This window comes from Lactuca saligna, chromosome 1 (assembly GCF_052625555.1).
Source record: "Lactuca saligna cultivar CGN05327 chromosome 1, ASM5262555v1, whole genome shotgun sequence".
NCBI lineage: Eukaryota > Viridiplantae > Streptophyta > Magnoliopsida > Asterales > Asteraceae > Lactuca > Lactuca saligna.
The window spans coordinates 116,699,747-116,712,790 of NC_136417.1; the positions used below are offsets into that span (position 1 = coordinate 116,699,747).

At 34.9% G+C, this 13,044-nt stretch overlaps 1 protein-coding gene across 1 annotated transcript; it reads right to left on the minus strand.

Annotated features, from left to right (window-relative positions):
- Positions 1-5,200: 5,200 nt before the first annotated feature.
- On the minus strand, positions 5,201-9,496 carry LOC145043690 (cycloartenol-C-24-methyltransferase-like). The gene is made up of 14 exons (XM_078992416.1): positions 9,375-9,496; positions 9,163-9,259; positions 8,480-8,546; positions 8,205-8,278; positions 8,020-8,104; positions 7,389-7,444; positions 7,210-7,264; positions 7,038-7,085; positions 6,858-6,941; positions 6,660-6,776; positions 6,354-6,437; positions 5,671-5,796; positions 5,477-5,574; positions 5,201-5,348 (listed from the first exon to the last, which is right to left on the minus strand). Exons 2-14 carry the CDS (start codon positions 9,243-9,245, stop codon positions 5,297-5,299), a joined length of 1,029 nt encoding a protein of 342 aa, XP_078848542.1. The 5' UTR covers positions 9,246-9,259; positions 9,375-9,496; the 3' UTR covers positions 5,201-5,296.
- Positions 9,497-13,044: the final 3,548 nt, after the last annotated feature.

The window sequence follows — 13,044 nt, forward strand, 5'->3', positions numbered from 1 at the left end:
ACAATTTAAGCATCAAATCCAAGTCAAAACAGCAGCTAAAACCCGAAATACCCTCACACTGACTCGCCGAGTCAGACCTGGACTCGCCGAGTAGGGCCAACTCGCCGAGTCCAGATACTGACTCGCCAAGTTGAGTCGGGCAGAGGCAAGAAACTCGATTTTCAGTAAATAATTCAACAGAGCATCACATACAACAGAAACCAATCAAGGCTCTGATACCACTGATGGGTTTAGTGCAAAAGAACAATCCTATGTGCCCATACAAACCCTAATGCTTGGATCTAGGTTTCTCTATTGTACATGCTATGAATCCAAGACTAATAAACCTAGATCTAATATATTATAAACTGAATTAGGGTTTATAGAATTACCTTGATTGTTATATAGCAATAACAATCAATTCCTTGCTTGGATTGGCTTCAGAAAGCTTAGTGCCTCAAGTGTTGCACCTCTAATGGAGTCACAAACACCTTATGCAACTTGGATGAAGAGGAGAAGAAGAGAGGCTGCCCAAAAACGACTAGAAACCCTAGAGAATCAATTGTCCACGTTTTTGGGGCCTAAGGGGTCCTTTATATACTTGTGTGGGCTGCTAGGGTTTCAGTCAAAACCCTAATGAACAGCTTAAACTCTAAGCAGCCCATGGAACCTTCTGGACAAGGCTATGGATGAAAATATGATGGGCTTCCATCATAATTTCGTTCGCCCCTTATTCCTTTAGCATTCCTTAGCCCAATAACTCAACTATCCCCTATATTTAATTAATCTCTTTTAGTCACAAAATTAATTCTTAATTAATTCTTGACTAATATTAATTAAACAATATGATTTCTCCTTTAATATATGATTCTCATAATATATTAATAAATCATATTTAAACCTTTCTCTCCTTAAATCATCCTACATATTGCTATGGTGAAGGCAACCCAAAAGGACCATGCTCATAATCGGGTCAAGTACATACCAAAATAGTTATGGACTTAGACACTAATCCAACAATATTCCCTATCCTTTTCCTTTTCCTCCAGTTCTTGAGCCATTATAAGGTAGAATGATCTGTCTTTCTCTACATTGGCTTTGCAATCCTTTGCAAAATGATTCTCTTTGTTGCATTTGTGGCATATTACAACATCACTTTTGTCTTCTGAAGGGGTACCGGAGTCAAGGTTTTGAATAGACTGTGGTGTCTCTTTTGATTGAGTGTTTTGAGATTACGGTTATGGGTGTGAACTTTTAGGATAATGAGAGTGATTGTTTTGTGGGTTGAAGTTACGATTGAAAGGAGGTTTGTTGAATTGTTGATTTTTGCGAAAAGAGTGAGGTTGTATTTGGTTGAACTGTTTACTAACTAGAGCAATAGCCTTCTGAAATTCTTCTTCATCATCATACTCTGAGTCAGCTTCGTATGAATGCGGTGTAGTGTCATACGAGGGAGAGTAAGATTGGTTGTGAGGAGCTTGTGCTACAAGAGCAAGTGGTCCTTCGAAGTCAGCTCAATCTTTGAGTACGGTAGATTCTTGTGCTTGCAATTCCCCATATAGCTTGTAGAGAGACAAGGAATGAATCTTTCTATCTCCTTGAACTATCATCTTAGCAGTAGTCCAATGTCTTCCTAACCCGTTGAGAAATTGAAGGTTTGTTTCATGGTTACTGCGGATGGTGCCAGCATTTGATAACTTAGTAACTATCAGATTGAACCTTTTGAAGGAGTCCTCTAAACTTTCACCAGCATGAGCTTTGAAGTTGTTGAATTCATTGAGTGCAGTTGTGAGCTTCTTATCTTGAGATTGTTCTGAACCTTCATACAAGTTCTTGAGAACATCCCAGATCTCTTTTGCTGATTTACAGTTTGTGATAATGTCGAAGTTGTCACGAGCAACTCCACAAGAGATTTCATAAAAAGCAATAGCGTCATTTTCCATTTTATCAAGATCATCCTTGGTGGGACGGTTTAAGACTGGTTGTCCTCCTCCTAGTTTGGTTATGGCCCCATCAGTTTGAACAGGTGTAAGAACAGGGACATGTGGTCCTTCTTCAACAGATCACCATACATCTCTACTAAGTCTCCTTAAGTATCTTTCCATTCTTTGAGACCAGTGATGGTATTCATTTGGAACCAGTATTGGAGCTCGATTTGAACCACAAACACTGTTGGAAACGTTTAGAGAAAGTGCTTGTGCCATTTTTTTTTTGTTAAAAAAATGAGCTTCAGTGGTATAGAAGGCCCTTTGAAAAATCAGAGTTCTGTTTTTTTTTCAAAAAGCAACCACTATGGCTCTGATACCAATTGTTGAGAGAAAAACTTGAGACATACTTAACAAACGTTAGAACAAGTATAGTTGCAGAATTAGTTAATCTCAAAGGATCTAAAAGCTCAACAATAATAAGTTAATATGTTAGATTGTTAGATAGTTAGTTGCGGAAATGTAAAGAAACATAAATGACAACAGGTGATATATCAAGTAAACACATAAGTTGATTCATAACATGGAATGCATTCAAACCAAGTTAATAAGTGAGATCAATCTTAGTGATAGAGTCATGAATGACTTTCTCCGAAGAGAAGTATTAATCAGTTGTGTTCGAGAGGATTTTAGAAAGTAAGAAAGATATGAGATGTGTAAGGATAACTTCAGATTGAGAGATGAGTAAAGTGAGAGAGCTGTATTGATTGATAAAGCATGAGCTCTATTTATAGAGACTCAAGAAATACAAGTGATTAATTCTCTAAGAGTAGCCACGCAAGGCATACTGGACAATAGAGAGTATTACAAGAGATATTTAAAAAATAGACTAAGTACAGAAAGAAGATTGCGGTAGCCTAATGACTTCGGATGTGATTGCTGAGGAAGCTTGACTGCGGAAAGTTGTAGACTGCGGTAGGCAAGATTAAGAGGGTCACTTCATGTATCAACAAGTGGCAACTCATAGCTCTTGGAGTGGTATCAAACCACTAGATCTCATTCATAGGCCAAAAAGGGGTCCAAAACTCATATATGCTAGATCTAAACCACTAATAAACAAGATCAAAGCTTTTTACCTCAAACAAGTTGGAAATGGAGTAGAGAATCAAGATCCACAAGCTCTTCCTTGATCAACAATCTTACATCAAACTTCTACTTCTTGATTATGGACTAAAACACACCAAAATGGACACAATGAGCTCAAAACACAAAGAAGAGGTTTAGGGTTTCGTGTATGAGGCTATAAGGTCAGTGGAGGCTGAGAAAAGAGGGTTTCATGAGCCATAAATGTGTTTATATAGTGTCCAACCCCTAAAATTAGGGTTTCTTAAATTCCTTCGTATGCACTGCGTACTCCTCGTACGCCCAGCGTACGAGACCTCGCATTCCCGTTCAACTCTTCGTAGTACGCTAAGCGTACACCAGATTACGCCTCGCGTAATGACTTTCACACTAGTACGCCCTGCGTACTACCTATGTACGCCCTGTGCACTAAGGTTTTTCCTTAAACCCTAATTTCTTCTGGAGGCCATAACTTCTTCATTTTAAGCCCGATCTCAACGATCCTTATATCCACGAAGAGGTAACGAAAGGCTCTATACTTCTATTCACTCATACACGTTTTAGAACTTCCCGAACAAAGATCCAATTTCTCATAAAGGCCTGAACTAACACTTTACCTAAATACCACTTGGCTCCACAACACAAAACGAACACCCGGATCATCCAAATTACGACACCCACACCCAAATGGGAAGCTATTCAGGACAAAGCATTACATCTATCCTCTACTTAAATTAGATTTCGTCCTCGAAGTCATTCGTTACTTTCCCATGCGTCAGTTGACTTGGACAACACAACCACAATCCCGAATACACATCACCTTTCCCCAAGGCGATCGAGCCCATCCCTAGAAGGGCTCTCCAGATCCAAAAATGAACGAATCCTTTCCCAGCCTAAATCAATCGCATGCAGCAAAGCCATATCTACTCAACCTGAAATCTGAAATCTCGAATTGGTCTGACTCCCTGACAGACCACCTACATTGAACCATTGCTAATTCCATTATACTTATCCCCAAATGGACTACTCAACTCCTGATAACCGGATGTCCTCACTAGATAACAGAATTACAGACCAAACGCTACTGCCGAACCAACATACCGCTGCTGAAATTTCGAAACCCCATACTAGCCTACTAGCCTGACCCCCACACAGATAAAACCAATCCGAGACATAATCTAAAGAGCCTGCTCTACCATCAAAACTGAAACCATCCTTTAATTTTGAACCCTTCAACTGAAACCCTTGGTACACATATTCCTTAATTCGTAACCCCCTGAAATGAAGACCTTCCACCCAAAAACCCGCGATTCCCAATGCAAGTTCCCATGGTAAGTCGAAACAAGTCCAAGAACTGGAAAACCCGGATATGGACCTAGACCAGTAAGTCTCACCTTGTCCGATCAACGGTCCACAATATTCTCCGAAACCGGTCCAAGAGTCGGTCCGGTCCAGTTCGTTCCAATCCGGTCCAAATGCTCACCCCAAACAACTCACGGTACGCAAAAGGCAAATGAATATGAGAGCAACCAATTAAGTAGCTCAACGATCTCTTCAACTTTATTAAAATCAAACCCAACTCCCATTAACTAATTTTTTATGCAAGCTAATATTAAATCCCGAGACAAAGTAAAAACACTTGAGCATCCTAACTATACATGGTTACCTATTACAAAAGGATTCGTCCTAATTGAAATGATACACGTTTTTAATAACCATTCTTAACTTATCAAGACACATTTGTGTTGAATATTTAATATTTATTTATCTACATGCATTAAAAACTTAGCAAGCTTTAACTTATGTGTTGTGATATGCATGTCATGTCTTTACAAAAAAAGGTCCTACAAAGAAGTGATATTTTAGAGGTACCAGGCCATAGAAATATTTTTTTGTGAGAATATATAAGTGCCAAATGAAAATAACAAAATATCTATATAATAATGATAAATTTATAGATCCAATTTATTTTGATAGCAACTAGCAAGGACAATCTAAATTTATGAGGTTGTTATACATTTACTCATCCACTACCATGATTTTTCAAATGATTTAATGTGTACCTCTAATTAAATGTATGCCTACTAGTGCACGTTACAACTGTGAATTATCAGAAAAACAAAGCTATTCACAATGCGTAGGACAATAAGTAAAATAACTAGAGACAATAAATATTTGTTTCAAAACTAACTTAAATTTTTTAATAACAAATTTATTTAGTTACGATAAACAACAGGGGTGAAAATGTTTATATTTATAAAATTAGCTTTCTATTGGGGCTTTCTAGCCAAGAAGAAGTACATTGGTGTGAAAATTTCCTTCCTGCCACAAGAAAGAAAAGATTTATCAGAGAATATAAGAGAAATAAGATTAAAAAATATAATAATAACTTTTGATTTTTACGATAACGAGGGAATATAATATAAAATATATAGGAAAAAAGTTCTTACTTTCCACCAGCAACAAGCCCTTCTGCGGCTTTCTCTAAAAAGGATTGAACCCTTTGACTCCCCTTTGGGGCGAGTCCCACGTATTCAAGGGCCATGACCTAAAAAATTAAAATAAAATAATGCACTAATAAGAGTAATTTTGGTGTGCGAATATAACGAAAAAAAGTCAAACAATTCATGTCAATGGATCTTACCATGTTTTTTGTAAAAAAACGTCCAATAGCTGTTAGACGGAAACTGTTAAGAGAGAAATGACTTGTGTCGAGAGGCAAGTACCATGGAAGGGGTGAATCTTTAGCTAGATCTTTCTCCCATATAACCTTTGTATACGTGTAAAAACATTAGTTTGTATTTTTTTAATATAAAAATTATATTAATAGCTGTGTAAGGTCCCACTTGCTACACAAAACAGAAAAGGTTAAATGGTCTTGGACAAGTCAATGGGACAAAAATTGCAATTTCTTGTCCCACTCAAAAATGTGGGATAAGGTCTTGCTCTCGATCTCTTATTAGTGAAAAAGACGTAAATACCCTCCTCATCCTCGTCATAGAAAATAGTTCTAGAAAGTTTGTCCAGTCCCCGTCCAGTCCAGTCTCATGTCCAAACGCAGCCTACGGCTGCGTTTGTTACACAAGACTGGACGGGGACTGGACAAACTTTCTAGAACTATTTTCTATGACGAGGATGAGGAGGGTATTTACGTCTTTTCCACCGACAAGAGATTGAGAGCAAGACCTTGTCCCACCTTTTTGAGTAGGACAAGAAATTGCAATTATTGTATCATTGACTTTAATCAGTCTCAGTCTCAGTCTCAGTCAAATGCATGTCAAAAGCAATATAAGACATAGAACTGATTGGTTGTGAGTTGTGACTCACTTCAAAACCTGCTTCTTTCAAAGCGGCAAGACACTGGCTTGTTGATCTAATGTCTGGGAGGCCATCACCAAGCTCAATTTCTGCCTGTAGGAATAGAATGGAATTTTTTTTATTATTATTGTTATATTTAATTATAGTTGATAAATTTTGTTTACAACTACATCAAGTTAAACATGAGAAATGCCAAAAAGATCACAACAAATGAACAAAAACAAAATTTCCAAGCTTTTTCGGAGAAAAAAATCGTAATATATTTAATTATTTATAATCATGAAATTTTTAAAAAAGATTTGTATCATTTAATACCTTAATTTTCAGGTGGTCCCGGTTATTTTGGTCAAAAGCATCAGTCATGCACCACTCATATGCAGCAAAAGATTGACCAGGCTTCAAGACTCTGTATATCTCTTTATAGCATCCAACCTTTTGGTCATAAATTTAAAGGTTTTAAAAGAGTAAAACTTTATATTATTTTTTTTTTAAATAAAGCAATTATATAAATACCGCATCTGGAGCATGACAAGTAGCTTCAATTGCATACACTGCATCAAAACTGTTTTCTGGAAATGGCATCTTCATGAAATCAGCCTGCATTCGTATTTGGTAGTTAGTTGGAACGAGGTAGGAAAAAGACGAAAACGCCCTCCCATCCACATCATTAAAGAAAACTTGACGGAAACTGACCTTTTCAAAGCTGCAGGTTTGCTCCACACCTGCAACACGGTTCAATGTCTAGAGAAAAAAAAAAAAAAAAAAAAAAAAAAAAAAAAAAAAAGTAGAAATATAAGTCTGATAATAAAAATAAAAATAATTGAAGCAATTTAAGCAAATATATATATTTGAAAATAGAAACTACCTTCCCTCTTGTTATCTGATATTCATTGTTGTTTAAACCTGTCACAGATGTTGAACTAGAGACACAAGTAAAATTTAATCTATACTGAATCCAAATAAAATGAATGTTGAGAAAAAAATAAAAAAATATTAATATTAATAAAAAAGACGCATCTGATGTTAAATGTAAAAGTTGGGTACCTAAATCGAGCAATTTCCCTCAATGGTCCACCAATTCCACATCCTACATCCAAAACCTTTTGCACACAGAATAAATTCAATATTTAATGTAAAATAAATAAATAATCCAAAAGGTTTTAGAGTATTTGACCAAGGATTAACACTGTTTTTGGGTAATTGACTGTTTTTTCATGTTTTTCACCTGCTATATCAGGTACAACAGGTCAACTTTTAATATTTACAGTTTTGGCCCAAGTTTACTAATTTGATTCAAACTTTTTTGTTTTTACAAATTTTCCCAAAATGTAGTTTTTTATATAAATTTACCTTTTTTACACCTTTTCCCCCAACTCTTTTTACGTTTTTTCCACGTTTATTTAATTATTTAGGTACTGTTAAAAGAACTTTCCTTTAACATTCCTACTTACGTTTTTTAAAAATTAAAAACCACAAGTTGTAAGAAGAGTGTCAAAAAGTTGTGAAAAGAGTTGTACAAAAAGTTGAAGAACAAGTAAACTTGTAAAAAAAGGCAAAAAAAAAAAGAAGTGTGGACCAAATTTGTGAAAAAGTCTAAAACTTGGGCCAAAACTATAAATATGATAGTTCCTTTCACAAAAAACATGTAATTTTAGATTGGATGAAGAAAGATCACCTTTTGTCCAGGTTTCAAGCCAAGCTGTAAAGCAAGAAAGTGTTCATGTCGCTTGATGCTCTCACGAAGAGATTCCCCTTTCCATCTGCAAACCAAAATGAATGTAATTTTTTATTATTATATCTCATGATCAATAAAAATATATATATATATATAATGTAACAGATTAATTACAAAGTACAAACCTTGGGGCAAAATGGAATGATTCTCCCCAACCATACTCATAGAAGCTTGTGGCAAGATCGTAATATTTGTTAACCTGAAACAGAATGATAGGTTTTAAAAATGGCATGAATCATGATCCCACTAAAATAAGTAGCAAGTCATTGTAGTTAATTTTGAACGAAAGTCTTGTTTTTTGTGTTTTTTTAAATTTGTATTCCCTTTAGGAGCTAAAAGATATACAATTATACATGCATAAGGAGAAATATACAGAGATTAAACACCAATTATCTTTTACCATGTCGGTGTAGTTAGCTTTTCTTTCTTCATCAAGGCCTCCAAAACTGGCATGATACTTCTCATACCTGCAACAAGAGACAAAAAAATAAATAAATAAATAACAAGATTATATAGATTATTATACCACATATGTATTTGATAGCAACATGAACATATATTAACAAGTCTTTTTGAATTGTTTGGTCTTAAATCGTAGAAGTTCAGCACTCTTTTCATAGTGAAATAAAAAGAAATAAGCACATCTGAAAAGTAATTAAAAAAAAAAAACAGATGAAGGTAACATTTGATCACAATGACATAATCATTGTAGATTTGTAGCTCCTTTTTTAGGTGCTTTCAATTTTGTTGTCTAAATAGAGAAATTTTAAAATGATTTTCAGTGTTTAATAGATTTTGTCGCATTTGACCAATTTTGTTCTGTTTGTAGTGCTATTCGTTATAAACTTATGCATGTCTTCAGAGTTGAAAGTGACATCTTCCACCTTCAAATCGAGAGTATTAATTAAAAGAATAGGGATAACAACATCCAATAGCCACGAAATTAGTTACTGGAAATCGATCGATTGTAGCGAAAAACAAATCACTTCGAGAGCGAATCAAATGCCTACATGCACTCAGTAATCTAATACACTTGAGAATTCCAAAACATTGAGAAAGCTTTAATCGAATCATAATACATACTTGTCTACAGCTGAAAGGACATCATCTTTTTCAATTTTGCCACCAAGTCCAGATGCGAGATCCAATGCTCCAGCTTTCGACATCTCCAATGCAGAAACTAATAATGCGGGAGAAGAAGAGAGATTGTACGAATAGTCAGATCATAAAACAGCTATCGCATCAAATCACACAACATTACATGTGTAAATACAAGAGAAGAAGAGCGATCTTACAAGTGAAAAAGCAGGATCTGAAACCCTAGAAGGCAATTTAAAAAAGAAATCAGTAGATGTGTATGAGTGTGGGAGGATTATGAAAGTTTGGTGTTCATATATGATTGACCTGGTCAGCGAGGGACACACGTGATGGGATATACCCGGCAGGACACGTTGGTGGCCCGACTCCTGAAGGATTTGTATGATATCAAAACAAAGTGTATCTATTGTTTGGGCCGATTTTGAGTTTTGACTAGATTTATCATTCGTTTGGATTAAAGGGCGTCACGTTTAATTTTAATGCTTTTTCTTTTTTACTTTTTATGCAAGAGAGAATGTCTTGAAAGATAACCATATCAATTTTGTTCAAATTTAATCATTAAAGTTCTTTTTATTTGTTTGATTTTGAATTATTTAAATGTTCATATTTTACCGAACCGGTTATATAATGGTAAAATATGAACAATTTCAAATAATTCGGGAGTAAATCACGTACGAAAGATTCAAAGACTAAATATGAACAAAATTGAAAGTTTGTTACCCTTCAAAGTTATTATCTCATAAATGGTTCTAAATGTTGTTGAAAATGGGCACATCCGGAATATTGAGGTCACATAAGTGAATATGTTGTAATATTCATGTGATATACATTAAGTGTATAAGATACAAAAAAACAACACTTTAAGTGCAGTAAGAGCGATTTCAATCACACAAAAACTAAAGGAAAAAGGTTGTGATGACTTCAATCACATAGAAACGATTTCATAGAAACTACAGTTTTAAGTGATGTTTTTTGTACCTTATACACTAAATATATATCACATGAATATTACAACATACTCACTTATGTGACCTCAATATTTTGTTCGTGCTCAGTCTTAATAACATTTACAACCATTTATAAGATAATGACTTGAAAGGGTAACGAAGTTTCAGCTTTGTTCACATTTAATCATTGAACTTTTTTCGCGCTTGAGTTACCCTTGGATATTTGAAATCGTTCACATTTTACCCTTATGACCGGTCATAACCGTTCATAGGGGTAAAATATGAACAAGTTCAAATAATTTAGTGGTAAATCAATCACGAAAAAAAAATTCAGTAACTAAATGTAAACAAAAAAATCCGTTACCCTTTCAAGTCATTATCCATTTATGCAATGTCTACAATATGTATGTATATATGTTTTAAATCAAACATTTCATTAAATTAAAAATAAAAAATATAATAATTAACTTATATATATATATATATATATATATATATATATATATATATATATATATATATATATATATATATATATATCATAACATTAAAATTAATAAACATAGAATAAAAAATTACTAAACAAGTTCTTCAATTCGAAAAAACCTGAGCATGGTCCCGCATAGAAGTATTGAGATTGATATAATTAATTTGGAATATATGTTCCACCAAATTGCCATGAAGGTCGTGATGTTTGCCATTTTGATGCAACACATTTCTTATTGTAATTGACTATGGGGTACTAGGTTCTATAGGTGGCACACTTCAGGAGACAATGACCTAAATGGCTAACTCGATATCCTGCCATCATAGTCATTTAGTCATTTCTTGACATTCATATTCTTTGTATACACACTATCTCACCATCACTTGTAAGCCTCTTTTCGGGCTCCGACAAGTGAAAACCACATTATTTGTTCATTTAGCAACACCTGAACCTTGAAGCAAAACTTGACCCGCCATAGATCGTTCTTTCTTAGAAACATGCCAATTTACCACTTGAAGAACCACATTCTATGTTGTCAAATAACAAAGTGTAATGCCCGTAGATTCGGGCAAGTCAATTTAGATAAAATAAGCGTTAAAAATGATTTTTAATAGAAGATTATTTAGCATAAATAATCTTAACCAAAGTTATAATATATGTCACCAGGATTCCGCACATATAAAGAACGCTGAAATCCAACTTATAACGAATAAGTTATGACCCGTTAAAATTTTACGACTAAACCAGCACGGCTCTGCGTATCGTAAAAAGTAAATTTTTGATAAACTACTTTTTAGCCTTAGCATCTAAACGAAAGTTGTAGTATATGTTAAACCGATAACGTGCATATAGAGAACGTCCAAATCTGACTTCGTTTGACGAAGTTATGATTTTTCTAAGATTTAGCGTAGCAGTACACAGCTCGGAAATCGAAATTTAGATCTACCAATTTTTAGCTGAAAAAACCTAAATGAGAATTGGAGATCTCATTAATAGGAGCTAAAACGATATAAAGATAGTCGAAAACGAATGTCGGATGACAAAGTTATAAATTTTTAACGGATTTTAACTATCTAAGCTTGTTAAAATATAACTTTAAAAATAAAGAAAAATTAGTCGACGGAGTCTAAACGAAAGTTCTAGATCACGTCGTTACCTACGCATGGATATAAAGAATGTCATAAACGGAGCTGATATGTGAAAGTTACGGAATTTAAAAGATAATTAATTTTTGGGTTAAGCTCTAAGGCGACACGTGGCACAATCTCAGCCGCACCTTCTTCCCCACGGCTTCACATGCGATCTCGGCATGTGGCACCAGTACACCCAACATACTGAGTACGCCCGGCGTCCCCTTGCATACGCGACGCGTACAAGGGTGCTGGCAGCCTATAAATAGAAGACGTTTTCACTCATTTTTCTCACATCTTCTCATCCATTTCTCTCCTAAACACCCCAAAACCCTCTAATTTTTTTTCATTAGCACCTCCTAGGTGTTAGAAGCAAGTCCCGGAGTGCCAGAAGGCCCCGAGAAGAAGAGCTTTCGGCTCAGAAGTTCTGCCCGCACAGAACACGGTTCCTCACTAAATCCCCTTGTAAGTGAGTTATGCTTACCCTACTTTACGTATAACTTATGTTTAAGTTCATTATCGTTATTATGAACCTATAAACAAGATTTATCATTGATTCCAAGTCATTATACTGATTGATCTACTTACAGGGATAATGTCTAGGCTGTGATTTAGTGAGATGTTTAAAGTGGGATTTCCAAACAATATACTTCGTATACCAAACGGACCATACCTCCAATATGATCCAACTTGGTTGTTCCTTACTTGATATATCATGAAAGTAGACTTTGAGTTAATGATAAATCTAGACTAATAATTAGTCTTGATAAACATTAGACTAAAATCTAGTAATAATGATACTAGGTTTCGTCAAATTAAAAAACAATGGTTAGAAGCGAAGCGCTGCCAGAATTTCAAGTCGTTACTTTAAAAAGTGAGTGCATGGTTACTTTCATCTTACACATAGATATGAAGTATTTAATATTAATACATGGTATACATGCTTATTATCTATTATGCTAGATGAGCGATTTATACATGTTTTACGTGATATAAACTATATATGTATTTTTATACCTATAAATATATTGGGTAAAGATGGGTAGATGAATGATGAGAGATGAAAGATGATATAGATGATGAGAAGCCTTGACTTTAGTGATGATCTAATTATCTAATAGAGTACTGATGACGACCATGGACTATTCTAGACAATTCAGTGAAACGCTAGCAGGCTCGTAACTTGTAGGTGTTTGTGAACGACGTGTTCACCAGGTGTACTCTAAAAACCCTGGAAGCTATGGACTTAGTGCCTTACAAATGAACATTACCAGCCGGGCATAATTGATAACATCGGCATCTA